The sequence below is a fragment of the Triticum aestivum genome, unplaced genomic scaffold (assembly GCF_018294505.1).
Source record: "Triticum aestivum cultivar Chinese Spring unplaced genomic scaffold, IWGSC CS RefSeq v2.1 scaffold189627, whole genome shotgun sequence".
Classification (NCBI taxonomy): Eukaryota; Viridiplantae; Streptophyta; class Magnoliopsida; order Poales; family Poaceae; genus Triticum; species Triticum aestivum.
Genome location: NW_025230293.1, coordinates 1 through 15,235, shown reverse-complemented (window position 1 = coordinate 15,235; position 15,235 = coordinate 1). Strand labels below are relative to the sequence as shown.

At 44.8% G+C, this 15,235-nt stretch overlaps 1 protein-coding gene across 1 annotated transcript; it reads right to left on the bottom strand.

The window, feature by feature from the left end:
• Nucleotides 1-10,094: 10,094 nt before the first annotated feature.
• LOC123175502 (uncharacterized) lies at nucleotides 10,095-13,794 on the bottom strand. The gene is made up of 2 exons (XM_044590218.1): nucleotides 10,642-13,794; nucleotides 10,095-10,533 (listed from the first exon to the last, which is right to left on the bottom strand). Exons 1-2 carry the CDS (start codon nucleotides 13,596-13,598, stop codon nucleotides 10,530-10,532), a joined length of 2,961 nt encoding a protein of 986 aa, XP_044446153.1. The 5' UTR covers nucleotides 13,599-13,794; the 3' UTR covers nucleotides 10,095-10,529.
• Nucleotides 13,795-15,235: the final 1,441 nt, after the last annotated feature.

Sequence of the window (15,235 nt, the reverse complement as noted above, 5' to 3'; positions counted from 1 at the left end):
AGAGAGAGAGAGAGAGAGAGAGAGAGAGAGGGGAGGGGAAGAAAGAGGGATGATTTGTGGGAGGCGATGAGGGCTTCAGTGGTCGTTGGAGAGGGGGTACTGGCTTTTGGGTGGCATGCCGCCATTCTGTCCAAGCTCTGCTGCTGATTTGGGACCGCCTCTTGTGTGGTTGATGGATGGAGTTTCTCTCTGTGCCTTGTCCTAAGTGGTCTGCGAGACGGCCAACGCACATGTCTTTTGTTGCTTCTCGCAATCGCCACACGTCCTCTTCCTGCCACCCCGCTGCTCTTCCCGCGCTCCCGCTTTCTTGTGCTCTCCTGCGCCACCATGTAAAGAGAGTGAGCAGGTTGCGACGAGGTCAGAATCCTTGTTGTTGATGTTCATATGCAGGAGTAAATCATGTAGTTTTGATTGGTCAATGCTTATGAATGTTCATCTGCAATGAAGAATCATGCTCATACTTGCTGTAGGCCAGTGATTGTTCTCATTCAGTTATGTTCTTCTCTCTGGCAATGTCTTTTTACAAATTGCAATGATAGTTGAGGTGTTGCATACACTAGGATATAATGCTTAATGTTTCTTTTTTTCCAGAGTTTCAGTTAGTAGACTGCAGCCTTGAATGTTGCATAATAATGCTTAATGTTTTTTTGGAAAAAAAGTGCTACTGAATATTTTTGTGCCAATGAACTTGTAATCTAAATATTAACTATTAATAGATAGTACATGGATAAACCATAATTCAGAACTACTAGGCAATTTATATTAGTGATGTTTTCCTTTAAACGTTGTAACAAAAGGTGGGTGGCCTGGTGTTGGACTTGCCATGTCGAATTCTAAAAATACAGACTTAATCTGTAAGGGGAGTAGTTTAGAAGAAATTTTTGTTGGCTCGATCAAGTTCTGATGTGCTTATTCACATATTTATTTCCTTGCTTTGCAGGGCAAGTGTTCAAGTCTAGGAGTTGTCTACAAGTCTGCAGCTATGTTGAATGACCAATTTCACGACATTGTTGTGTTTCCAAACCACATATCTGACCTCTCATAACATATATTCTTTTACTAGCAGTATCTTCCTATTGTAGTCAATGAGCTGCCATACCAGTCCATGTTGCTGCCAGCTTCAAGCTTTTCCAAAAATTCACTATCATATATTTTCTGATATCTTCTATAATGCTCTATTCATGTAAATGTACTTGCCCTTTTGTGTCTTGCAGATATGCGGATCTGTACATTACTTAGATGATGGTTTTTGTTCCGTTTTATAAAAGAATTGGCAAAGAAATCATCATGGTCAACATTGTTACTGAATTTTGTTATGGATGTACTGATTACATTGCATATTGTGGAGTCATATGTTCAAGGATCGGAGGAGTCTTCTTCTACATGATTACTGCTTTTGTGGCGGTTTTTTTGTTTAATCTATTGAAAAGTTTGTCAGTTCTCTCAACTTCTCATCCAACAGGAAATTCTCAGCTGGTAAGTACTGCATATTCACCTTAATCTCTTATCTCTTACTTAGGTACTAGCAAATTATGCATGAAACCGTTACCATTATGAATGATTTCGAATGAGCACCTTAAAGTTTAGGGTGTGTGCTTAGGTACTATTAATCTAGCCATTGACTGTTGTAGTTCTTTTGTTCGGATATATGGTATTTGGCAACATCACCTCATTTAGTTTTCATACAAAAACATTGTGTTTCATACTCCCATTCCATGTTTTATGGATATATAATCTGATTGTTTGTTTTCTACAGAAGCTTGCTGTAGTATGGATTTATTATCTACTGAATTGGGCATTGTGAGCTGTTGATTGACTAAAGAGGCAGCCCTCGGAAGATTTTTTATTATTTCTCCAGTAAGTGAATTCCTTCGAGCAACAGTAGTTATTTTCGGGATTTATTTGATGGATGATCTAGATTGTCTCCCTATCTATTTTCTTGCTTGGTATGCCTGGAATTCGGAAGAGGCGTGCGCCCGTGCAACTGTTTGTGTCAGTGTGTGCTTGCGCGTGCATTCGTTCCTGTTAGATCCTTTAAGCCTCTAAGCTCCTTTGATTGCTTTGCGCAATGTCGATCTTAGTATTTGTCCTGTTGAGGTGTTGATTCCAATGTTCGCGTCATTTTTGGCATGGTTGTATTTTCATAGATGGTCGTCGTTTTTCTTGAACAAAGTAATGGATTTAAAATGCCTGGAAAAAGTATTTAGTGCTGCATTGTCTCCAATTACAACGACGCATATGCTCATTGCTACCAGAAGTGCAGATGTTCAGGTCTGTTTGTGTGATATTGCTTCCGGAGCCTTTGCTCACACATTATCTGGTCATCATGTTTAGTTCCCTCCAGCTAATGTAATGATGAAATAACATGTTTCTTTTTTATGCTTATCCTCACCAGTCATCTCAGATCGTATGATGGCTTTGGAGTGGTCTACCTCATGCGAGTGGATCCTAAATAGTAGTGGCTTCGGTGGCGGGATACGTTTTTCAGACATAAGATGAGTTGTATGTTTCCTTGTTTACAACTTCTAAGAGAGGTCTCATTGCTCTGGTTTATGTGTATGCGTGGGCTGAAATATACAGATAACTTGGGTATTGTTCGCACCTCTTTGAAGGTAATTTTGAAATTCTTAAGATTGATGGAAGAAGTATATTTTGTTGTGCGAAACCAGGAGCTCTCGCAACCGCGTCACCCCTGCGGGCGACCGGCCGCGCATCGCCGCCTCCCTCCTCCAGTCCCCACCTCTCCCCTTCCTCCTGCCGCCGTCGCTGGCGCCCGAGGCCGCCCTGGCCCCGGGGTTGCTGGTGGCGGCGGCCCCCTGACCTTCCCCTCCCGGTGGCTCTCCGGCGCAGGGTGGAGCTGCACCGGGGGGTGCTCCTAGGCAGTGACAGACCGGGTGGCGGCGGGGTTCCCTGGCGCGGCGCGGGCGGGCGGCTGGACGGCGACGACGTCATTGGCCGCGGGGTGGCGCAGCGGTGGGTCCTGGTGGCGACGCTCGGCCCAGATCTGGGCCCTACGGGCCCCATCTGGGCCTGGGCGGGCCGTCGGCGGGGCGGATCCATGGTGAGACTTCCGGGAGGCGGGGGAACAGCGCTGAGCCGCGAGGTGCTGGCGGCGCCGGCGCCAGCGTGCTGCAGCATGGCCGGCGGGGCTTAGCGGGCCCGTTGTGGGCCTGGCCGGGCCAAGGGTGGCGTGGTTTGCCCCGCTGCCGTGTCCGGACGGCAACCGAGACTGTGCCGGAGGCGCGGGCCTCTTGCATGACGGCGGAGGAGGTGGTTCCCTCCCGCTCGGCCTTGGTGTTGCTGCTCCTGTCGCTTGGCTCTTCTCTTTGGTCTTCTTGGCCTCGTGTTGGTGCTCGTAGTGAGACAGCTTGGGTTCCGGAGCAACCGCGATGGTGCATGATGTTGGGCGGTGGGGTTGGTGTGCGGGAGAAATCCTTGCCGGTTCGGCCGGCTCCGATGCGATGACACCGACGGGTGACAACATTCCTTCTTAGAGGGTGTCGGTGGTAGCCATCCTCCACTTCCCTCCGTGTACCGGGGGAAACCCTAGGACACGTCCGGGCGGCAGCGTCGTCGGCGTCGCATTCCTTCTTGAAGGTGCCGCTTGGTACTCGGCAGATCGGAGCCTCGGGCGGTGGTGGTTTGTCTCCGGAGGGTGCAGCGGTGGTGGTTCATCCATGCTTTGTCGAGCTGCCGCTGTTGGCATTCATTTCTTTTTTTCTTTTGGGCTTGATGTGCTGCTCGCCCTAGCAATGCTTTGTGTATGGTGTTCGTTGCTTTGGAATACAAAGTGGGGGAACCCTTTTTTGGTAGTATATTTGTTGTGGTTGCATGAAGGTCGTTGTTAACAGAAAAGAAGAACATATGTCAGGTAGACTGGAGCAGGCCGTTGGGCAGATGGCAAACACTAAGGTGGATGTTGAGGAAGATGCCGCTGTAGCCATGATAGGGAAATTGAAGGAATCATATAGGTTTGAGATTCATGGTATGCACTTCATTGAAAGGTAACAGTGGACTACACTTCCTGTTGAAAGTGTAGTTTTAGACGTAGGACTGCATAATTTTTAAGCATAAGAATGCATAAATCATTACACACATTCACACATGAGCTGACTGGAATGTTTATTAGCATGACGGCCAATATAATTTAGGATAGTATTTTGAGATACTAAGGGATGAAGACAAAATAATATATATGGTCTAGACATGGATGTAAGTAGAGTTGGATTGGATGAACCTGCTGGAGATACCGGTACAATCAATCAGATGGCCTTATCTAAAGTAACCAGGGGTCTGAGTAGAAGGATCTAAAAAATAGTGCTCCAAACTATACCAAGATAAGAATATACCCTGTTGATTTTCAGACCAACAAAATGGTGTAGCATCTCTTACAAAAATGCGTGCATCATTTAGCAGACAATTTACAAGGATCTGGAACTGATGTTTTTCTTTCATATTCTTTGTGCTTTGCTTTAAATGTGATTTTCAGACTGCCTACAGATTACTGGAAGAAGTTGAGCACATACAACAGGAAAACCAAGCCAATAGTAAATCTTCAGAGATGAGGTATCCATTTGGAAAAAAAGAGGAGCTAGAAATGAAGAGTATGCTCAAATTTGGTTCTTTCAGAGTCCTTGTTTTTATCTTTTTGAGAATCTTCAGAGTCTATTTAGATATATTATAACTGAGCACTTTTCCTGTCCTCTCAGACTATTAGAGTTTTCAGCCGTTGGATCATCAGTTTGAGCCGTTTGAGGCCGTCCTATTTAATCTTAATCCCGCTTGAATCGCTGCGTTAGCTAATACCAAACGGCTTCGTAGTGGGCCGCTGCTCTAACGACAATTTTGCGCGCTTGCTATGAAATTGGGCCTATTGGGCTTTAACGAGTCTCCCCGCAGCCTGAAAGAAAAAACCCTACCCACACGACCCTTCCTTTCTCTCTCTCTCGCACCCGACCTATCGCCGCCATGTTCTCCGTCTCGCTGCGCTTACCAGACCCGTACCCCGCTCGCGCAGCAGCAATGGCGGTGATAAACTGCTCTGGAGCACGGCTCCATCGGCCTTGCCTGCCTCCACTTTCCCGGCAGAAGGAATTCCTTCGCCGACCACTCCTGTCTCTCATGACTTGGGCAAGCCCTATGTGCGCCGCAGCCATCGCCAGCCCCCCTATACGACAACGGAATCTGCCTTCCAACTCATGCGATGGCGCTGGTGTCCATGAGCTGCTTCTGAGGGAGCATACCAATCCACGAGATCCATGAGGTGCATGGCCGCAAGGGCATCGACACACAAATGGTCTCTATGGACCTCGAGCATGGAAAGGGTACCACCATCCAATCAGCCGCTACCTGCTGTACCTAGAATGACTACTAGGTCCATTTCTCTCCCCTTTTCACTTTTACTGGTCCATTTAGCTCTGTTTGCTTTAGTGATTAAAAAAATACAGTGGGAGCTTTAGTTACAATGGTATGATAAATTTACCGTGAGACAATTATCTATTACCTCATGCCTCTCCACGTTTGAAGCTAACTGTAATTCATTTTGTTAATCAGTGTGATAAGGATACCGTGTTATATTTTATTTACTGTAAGCTTCTTTCAAATATCAGCAGCTTATATGGTTCCTTGCTTAGAAGGTTAATTAGTCAACAAATGCATCGAATTCCTTTAGTAAATCCTAACTGATAAACTTGAAAAATATATACCATGGTTCTGGTTTTTATTCCTGTAAGAAAATGCACTTCTTGGATCTTCTACTGTTCTGCGAAGAATGTTTACCTCTCCATGCTATAATACCTCAAATTCTATTAGCATAACAAAAATACAAAATGCACATTCTCAGTTTCCAGTTAAACTTTCTCCTGACATGAGCAGAAGCTAACATCTTAGCCTCTAAATTCATATGCAAAACCAGGATTGTTACCCTGAATTTAGCAATGGAAGCACACCTTTAGTGCCCACCCATCAAAGAATTGCAGCGTGCAGCTTCTTCTTCCTCTCCTGTATCATCGTTACTCCTGCTCTTTCTTTCCTCCCAGGCTAACGCAGGTCCAGCGACAGTAAATGTAAACAACTTTCTTCATCAGTTACCAAGAATAAATTAACTAATCAGTTACAGATATATGGTGCAAAATGATAATTGAATACTTATAAATGCCTGCACATTACACACCAATTAAACACCATATAATGACCATTAGCCAGACCTCTCACACACTGTTCTTCTATAAGTATAGAGCATCTCCAGTACAGGTTAAAGAACTAACCAATTCGTGCCAAAAGTCGTTTAAAAAGTTCCTTCCCAGAGGTACCCAAGTTCTCAGTTTATGTTTGTTGTGTGGGTTTTTTCAGATCTGACATATTTTCATACTCTTCGTCCAGATGGATAAACCTACCAATCAATACCTCCCAGGTACTGTTGAACATTTCACTTCTGTATCTGGTGACGAATTGAATCACGGTGCTCACATAGTAATCCACACACTGGATCACTTACTACTTCGTACGACCAGGTACAAACAGATTTTTGAAGCCATCAGAAGGCTTCTCTCCTTGGGAAGTTTTTTTTAATGCAAGATTTTCTTACCAATGTTTATTCTCACTTCTTCCTGCAGATAGGTCAATCTCACAATGAAAAACATACAAGGACTCTTTGAACAACAGGTCCTGAAGCTGATACAGAACTAACTACAAAAGGTACAAGGGTACTTCCACGTCCAATTCCTCTGACAATGCCCGCAAAATCTTCACTCGGAAAAAGATTATAGGCCATTCTCGGTGAACTGGATGCAGGACCTACAACCAAATTAATCCATGTACTTGGTGTAAGTTGTCCTTCATGTCCACAGTTACCACATCTACTGCCTAGAAATGACTTTTCATCCACTTTTTAGGTGGCAGCAAAAGCATATGTTTCTGGACATGTAATGTTAATACAGATCGCAAGTGCACTTGGACTCTTTTTTGGGACTTCTCATGAATCTACCCTCGATATAAGAGGTTGGACTGAGATAAAAGTACTCCAAAGTAGGGGAAATGCTTTTGCAAATAAGTAGAGATTCTATGGGGACACTGCACGCACCACATACTACTTTTTAAGTATCTTGACTTTTTGTTGATTTGTGGCTGCTAATTTTGTCCTACAAGTTACTTTGGTAAGAAGAATTGCATGTAGCTGCAAATTAACTCTATCTGGAAGATAGCCAAAAGATCTTAACTTTGGTGTTTGTCAGTTTTAATTTTAGAAATATTTTGAGAGAGTTAAGATGCTTAGAAGTTTCTTGTCGTTTGATCCTGCATTGCATTCAGCTATATTTGCTACAGACAATTGTTTCATCTTCCTCTACATTCCCTATATTGACATCTGTTATATTGTGCTAGAGAGTGAAGATAAATATTTAGCTTTGATTCCAATGCCCAGTTTTTTGTGCTTTTCATGTTGGTAGTATTCCAACACTATAGTAGCTATAATCCATGTGGCAACTCTTGTGTAATTAGATCATCACACATGGACATTGTGAGGGGCTTTCAAAGCATTGGGAGATGCTAAATAGACTTATGTTTTTGTCCTTCCAGCTACCATTAGGTACTACCATTCTTCAATATATAATAGTTTTACTTTTCACATTTTCTTCCAAGTGACTTTATTCTTCTTCTTATACCATTGTACCATCTGCTATCCAGTTAGTGAAGGTTTGATGTGTTAGTTCTCTCTGCTTATGTGAGTAGGCCAAAGTTGATGATTTAAGTAGGTAAGGCCAAAGCCAAAGTTGTTCCTGAAACTTATGCCGGAAGGGCTTCGGCTTTTTAGAGGAGAAAAAATGCCAAGAGTTACTATTATTCGTAGTGTGCCTGTTCCGAAACAAGAATTTAGTGCTGTTGCGTTGGTTCTTTTCAATGTTATTATACAAAAGTTGGATGATGAGACAAATTGAGTGGATTTGAAAGGGAGTACTTGTTTTCTTCCATCAATATCTATTTCTAACCAATGCATCATGTATTGCAGATGGATTGGTGACTAAGGTGACTTGAAGGAAGGGCTCACCCTTGACAGTATTCACCCAAGAATTTTTTTTAATCAAAACCGAGTCAAATGCTCCGGCACAACAGAACTATAGGATTAGTACTCATGTGTACCTTCGCCAACACACTATGAAAAACAATGCGTCACACGTACACCTAATTGTAACTATGTTAGAGATGATGAAAAATTCTACTCCCAATAAGGATATATATTTTCTCGGTTAAGAGTTAAAAGTTGGTTTCCTGGACTGGGTGTGGAAGCAGTCTATGTTAAGCATTATTATTATTTGTAAGAGTCAGATTACTTTAAAGCTTGTCTTGTGTGGTGCTCTGAATTGAGCACCAGTCTTCTAATACATCTTCCAATCCTTAAAACTGAAACCTGTGTCAATCCTAACCTCCAAGTCCATAGCCGATGCCATTCTACATTGCAGACCAAACGAAATTCACCTTTTTTATTGATCAATATTGTGCTCCATTTTTCCATACCGATGAAAAAATGGGAAATGTTTCCAACTTTGATTACTGACAAAACCTGGCTATGTTTACACACATACAACATTTACCTGTGGTAATACCTATCATTCCATTGTAAAGATGGACGGGCGCGGCAACGCGCGCCGTCAATGATCTAGTGTATATGTAAACCCAAAGTGAAGGGGCTCTTTACCCTTTTCTCTTCTATAATATATTACGCACACTCATGCGTATTCGAGAAAAAAAATAACGAGAAAGAGAAGGTGGACGATGGAAATTTTATTGGGCCGCAGCTACTTAAGAGAACCCAAGCCCAATTCAAACACCACAACCCGGTGAACAAGAGGCCGTGAAAGTTGGCTTGTGGAGCAGCAGCCCTTCCACGATCGGCCTATCATGCATACGCGTGATAAGGAGGCCTGTACGCGCGCTTTGGCCATCCATCTGTCAGAGTGGAACCATTAGATCTTCATACCCTTGTCTAAAAAAAAAATTCTTCATACCCTATGGACCAGAACGTCAAAACGCAGTGAGACCTCATAGTTAGCTAAGTTTTAAATTTTTTAATGTGTCGCTCCGCCTATGTGATTTTTTTTAATTTTTTTTTGTGGGTAACTCCGCCTGTGTGATAGATTGAACAAACTTCTGGTTGTACCCAGACCAAGCATCTTTCTGTAGCAATTTTTTTTTGAACATTTTTCTGTAGCAAATATTAGTGCTGCCTCTTTGTTTTTATAAGACATGTCTTATAAAAATGAACAGAGGTAGTAGTAGTGGTGTTTTGTGTGTAAAGATGTTTGTATTTAGGCTGGCCACCCGCGTTGAAGCACATCTTTTTTTGGATGTGCCCCCATCGTTCATAGTGCTGTTTCCATAGAACTGCGTTCAGTGCTGGCCTAGGGAAAAACTACGGTCTAAAAACCAAGCAGTCCGTCACAAAACAAACACTAAACTATAACAAGCAAAAGGCAAAAAAAAACAATCCAGTAAAGAGATCGTGCGGAGAAAAACGGCGCGGCAACGTGCGCGAACACTTCTAGTACATTGTATCTCTAAACTTATCGGGCATGTAAATTTATCCCTTATCTTATTGATGTGTGTAATCCCCCCTCCCACCCTACCCCTAGTTGCAAATGTCAGTCGGCCACTCGGGCAGATTGGGGTGGTTAAACCCGGATTTGTACAACCCATCCATTGTGAGGCCTCATCACTATGTAGCACCACTCAGTACTGAGGAATAGCCAGTTTGCGAGCGATGTGTCCTTGATACATAGTTCACCACCAATGGGTCCAGTGATGGGGCATGTTAGCAGCGAGGACATTGCCGAGGGGCCTTCCGAATCGACCCATTAGTGGTGGCTTCTATAATGTTTTTGGCAGTTAGGGTTGCATTTACTAGGAAAGCTTACAAAAGACACACCGCTAGCCATGGGCGGGGACAAAGCCCCCCCCCCCCTCCCGGCATTTCCTATTTGGCTGCAGGCGCCGGTTATAGCTGTTTCTGCAAACTGGCGCCTGCAGCGGCGCTAGCTGGGCTCGGCCCAATTCCCATTTTGCCCCCTGTTTTCGAACTCATAAGTATAGCAAACAGACACACAAGTTCAGGTAATACATTACATGGCAAACACTCTCAAATGCATGTAGAGATACATAGGCAGGCAGTTGTTACAACTCCACATGCATAGCAAGCAGGCACTCATTAAACCACACACACGCCTGCGCAAATGCAGCCTGGTGGATGCACACACATAGCCACTGCAGTCGCAAACCACACACGGGCGCGCGTCGGCCAGGTCTGTGTATGCAGGCACCGACCTGTCCGTCTCTTATTTGAAAGCCACAATATATATAACACAAGGTGAGAGCCACCATAAGCTCCCACATCAGGCATTGGCAACAACGCCACACAATATCATCAGTCCAAGCAAAGCACACAAGAAAACTCAACCCTCGATCCAGCAGCAGAAGCAGGAGCATCCATCCATCGTTTTGATGTAACGACGGAAGAAACGAACGCAGCAGCGCAGAGTTCACCTATGCGACGTGGGAGACGGCGAAACAAAATGGTGAGTAACTGAATGCAACCAGGAACCAGCACAATTGTACAAAGATGGACTCGGTAGTAATATGCATAGAGCGTACCTCAGAACGGAGACCCTGGGCAGCCTCTCCTTGTAGTGGCGCGAGTGGACTGGCGGTTCGAAGTGGTCGGGGCAGTGGTCGTCGTCCCACTCCAGAACGTCCCACACGTCATTCTCGATCTCAATGGTCGGCTTCTTCTCGCCTTGGCCACGGGCGCCCACGGATGGTAGCCTGCGCAGGCTCCAGCACCCCCTGATCTTGATGCTCTCGAGCGCGGGCGCCACCATCTTGACCTCGCATATCTGCTGCAGCTTCGGGAGGTCGTGTAGGTGGATGGTGGTCAGCTTCGGGAATAGTACACCGTCGTGGATGATGTGGGGGGCATTTGCGTACTTTTTATCCAGCTCAAAGACATGCACGAGGTTGCCGCAGTGGATGATGTGGAGGGTTTTCAAGCCGTTGAAGGAGGAGACAAACACCGGGAGCACGAACTGGAGGCTGGGACAGGAGCGCAGGTGTAGGTGCTGTAAATCTTGGAAGGATTCGATGTACAAGTAAATATGGTTGGGATTTTCACTCCAAATCCAGCGGGCCATTAGGAGATCCGATGCCCACAAGGTCTCCACCATAATAAATCCATCAGACAAAACAAAGACGGTATCCAACTTTGGGCACCTCTCCACGCAGCACCACCTAAGGAAGGGACACCCGTAAGGGACACTCGTATCATGAAGAACAATGGCACGAATGGATACGTCATGCACATGCAGGGATTCCGTATAATATCCCATTAATCCACCGAGATCTCCATTCAGTTCTCTCTCCACATAGCAGCTCCCTTTAGCAATCTCTATATGCCGGTCCGACTGTGTAGTCGGAGGTTGCGGGAAAGCCTGCATCGGGGGATCGCTAACCATGCTAAGGACATCATTGTACGGGCCTGCTGGAATAATCTGCTGCAAGCTCTTTTGATCACTGGGGCCAATCTTATTCTTGGGGGTTGCTTCAAATTGAACAACTCCATCATACACAGGTGAGGAGGTGAGGTGGATATTATAAGAATAAACATCTTTAGGTGGGCCTTTACGACTTGGTCCGTCCCATCCTTTAGGTCTCAACACATCCTCAGGTGTGTCCCTTTTTAAATAAGGCCACAACAGACCCTTCAAAGAGCGAGTAAGCCTCGCATCCATAGCAACAACATGCACCTGCAACCGGAAGGATTTGATCCTGTTGATGGATGGCCGAGCACACACAATCCCAACTCGCGTGTCTATGCACACCAACTCCAGGTTAGATTTTACCTTAGAACCACTCTCATCCAACCAAATTATAGCACGAAGATGCTTGCATCCTATTAGAAATAGCCGCTTGAGCCTTGGGACTTGCACCACCATACTCTTGAAATCAAGTATTTTGATTGCAGTTTCAGAGAGGTCCAATTCTATGAGGTTGGGTAGCCAACACAAAAACAGGTTCTTCAATTGCGTGCAACCTTGTAGGGAGATCTTGGACACTCTGATATCCTTATTACCTGTTGTCGTGGATGAACGGAATTGTTTCGGAGGTAGCTCAACGGTTTGCGTCCATTGAGAAGCTGGCCCATGACCATTAAAGCTAAAATATTCGAGGGACAAAGGAAGCCCGCCAACATTTTCCAACCCATAGCAACCATCAAGTACAAGCAACCGAAGGCTACTTGTTGTTGATAGGCTTGCTGGAAGAATTTCCATGTCACTGTTGCCTGACAAGTCAAGTATTTCCATACTTGGCTTATCTATAAAAGAGTTATCAAAATCCTCTGATGTCTTCCATTGGCATGTTGGTTTGATTATTCGGAGCCTCTGGAGGTTAGGGAGCCGCCGTTGTAGGTTAGCTATATACTGCCAACCCCTGACTCCTTCTATATTTAGCTCTCTGATATTAGTCATGAGATCCATCTTTTCTTCACTTAAGATTTGATTCCATTCTGTGTAACGCAGATCCAACACCGATAGGCTATATAAATATGCCCAATCTGTATGATCATCTCCTTGACGTGTTTTATCATCTGTGCAGTTTTCCAATCCAAGGAATTTTAGGCTACGGCATTTTAGGAAAGGAGGTAATGCAAAATCAAAGGCACACCATTTGAGAACTAGCACACCAAGCTTGCTGGAATGTTCAAAAAGTACATTTGGTAAAGTTGGTGGGTGGTCAGATCTTTCAAATGCCAGGAAGAAAGATGATGTCACTGCAGGTATAGTTTGCATACGACGAACTTCTATATTCCTCGATGTGACTGATATCCAACAGTATGGGCCTTCTTTATAGACAACATCATCGTTAATTACGAGAAAAGGAAGCATCAACTGTTCCATATACCATTTAAGAACACCATCTAGCAGAGAAACATCATTGCACTTCCAATTTATCTCTCGATGTAATGCATTACTAATATCCCTTGCTGTGTACCCTTGTATGATTGCATCGCATACCCAATAGTTGGAAGCATGAGACACCCAATCAAAATTAGTGGCCATGTGAAAATTGTAATGCAGAAATAACTCATAGAGACAACAATCTGCCACAATTGTTGGGTTGATGTCCAGCATACATGGGTTGCGGGCAACTATGGTAGCAGCTTCTTGATGCAGCAGACCACAAAACTGTGACAGTGACAACTCTTTGATAGAATCACGGAAACCAAGGATAGCATGCGTATATCTTAGCTTGTTTTCTACCCTTGAACGGCCATGATTCAATTCCAGGCATCTTCTACTGAAGGTCCATATCATTACATTGTTGCCATATCTTGTAAGAGGAATTCCTACGTCAACCTCTTCATCACTTCCGTTAAGGAAAATCATCATCAATTTGGTGTCCCTCAGGGTTTGATCAATCGCTTGTCCAACAATGCCTATCTCATTCCTTGAGCTTTCATCAACTTCGTTAAAGTCATCCTCTTCATCTTGCTCATCTAGACTGGCCATTACTGAAGGGTCAAGTTCCAGAGCCTCTGCAATTGCCCTCTGCATTGCTCTTCTATTTTTCCACTCAGAGCAATCTATATAAATTATTCTGTCAAAGCATAGTTCCGGAGTGGTTCTCCTGGACGGGAGCACTGCTGCTATGGATCTAAGAACAGCGGACGCCCCGAATCGATCCCAACCATCAAAATAGATGACCTTTACGTAGCTCTTGTATTTAAGAAACCGAAATATTTCCTCTCTGGCGCCATCAACATCCGTTGAATAAATGTGCTGTCAAAACATGTTAATAAGTTAGAACACTCATTTGAATCACAATTGTTAATTACAGCCAGGCCGACGGCAAAGTAGTTAGGTGAGTAGTTAGGCATACAGTCTACCTATAAGATATCATATGTAACATGTAGGTGTTTTTTTTTACAACTAAGGACATTTACGTACGTGACCGTGTGCTAGCATGTGAGATATAGTACATTCAGCGGTGGAAGACGAAATAAATATTTGGTGTGGCGAAATCGATAGAGTGAAGTCAAAGAAGAGAGAGTAGAAGTACTGAATGCACTAATCAAATATATGGCATACAATACAATGTATAATAACCAAGAGAAAATGTACAACTCGCGTAACCAATTATGATAATCACACTCAGAAATTGCTTGCGCTTAAGAGATGTCATCTTTCGGTTTCCGTTTGCACGGAATTTATGTATATAGTCGCCGGAGTTTCACTCTCTTCCCGTCTGCCGACTACCGCTCTTCCTGGTATCGCTCGCCTCGTCGGTCGCCCCTGGCGAATTTCTGCAGCGCTGCAATTTCTAGCACATCTGACCGATCGATTTGACCGCTTCAAGTGCGTAGATGGTGTAATTTTGATAGTTAGAATTGATCAAACATGCATGCATTGTTGAAGTATGGCAACAGGTATTTTGTATGGACTAGCAGTTATCTGAGACTAGTCCTGGCCAGATTTTAGGAAGCGTCGAACTAGCACGCTGCTACCAAGGACATGTCCTAAACAGACTTGGATGCTAAGCTGAACCATGGGATTTGCACGGGTTATATATCTACTACATGAGTGAAGAAGTATGCTTAGTACGTGATCGTCATTACTTGTTGTGATTAGCATTATGGCCAGAATATTTTATTGTTTCCCTTGTAGGCCCAAGAGTATTTGTACGTGACATGTACATCTGGGGCTGCTAGTGCAAACTATAAACAACCGAATCATAGGAGGACATATCTTGTTGGGAAACGTTTACAGCCTGGGCACCGGCCGAAACTTCGGCCGGTCCACTCGCTCACCCCGCGCGTAGCGCTAAAGCAGGAGGGACACGTCATCCCGCGAGGGTCCGCACACCGCTCTGCTTCCTTATCCTTTCCAGCGCGGCTGCTGTCCACACACACCACATGTTCTTCCTTTCTTTCCTGGGCTTCCCATGTTGCTGCTTCTGCCTATCTACTTTTTCTCAGACGCCATTGCTGCAGAGTTGCTGCACGGGGCGCCCTCCCCCACGAAGCGCGGCGCGCCCTCCCCCACGAAGCGCGGCGCCGCGGGAGTTGTTGCTGCTGCAAGGGATGCCATCGCCATGGCCGTGCCCTTCGCCATGGCCGAACGCGACGGGGCTGAGCACCGGCGCTACTACGACAGGGGGCCATGGCCTGCGAGCTCACAGGCCAGGGCGGCCA

Coding starts and splice junctions, on each gene's coding strand:
- LOC123175502 (XM_044590218.1), bottom strand. CDS start 13,598: ATGCAGAGGGCAATTGCAGAGGCTCTGGAACTTGACCCTTCAGTAATG.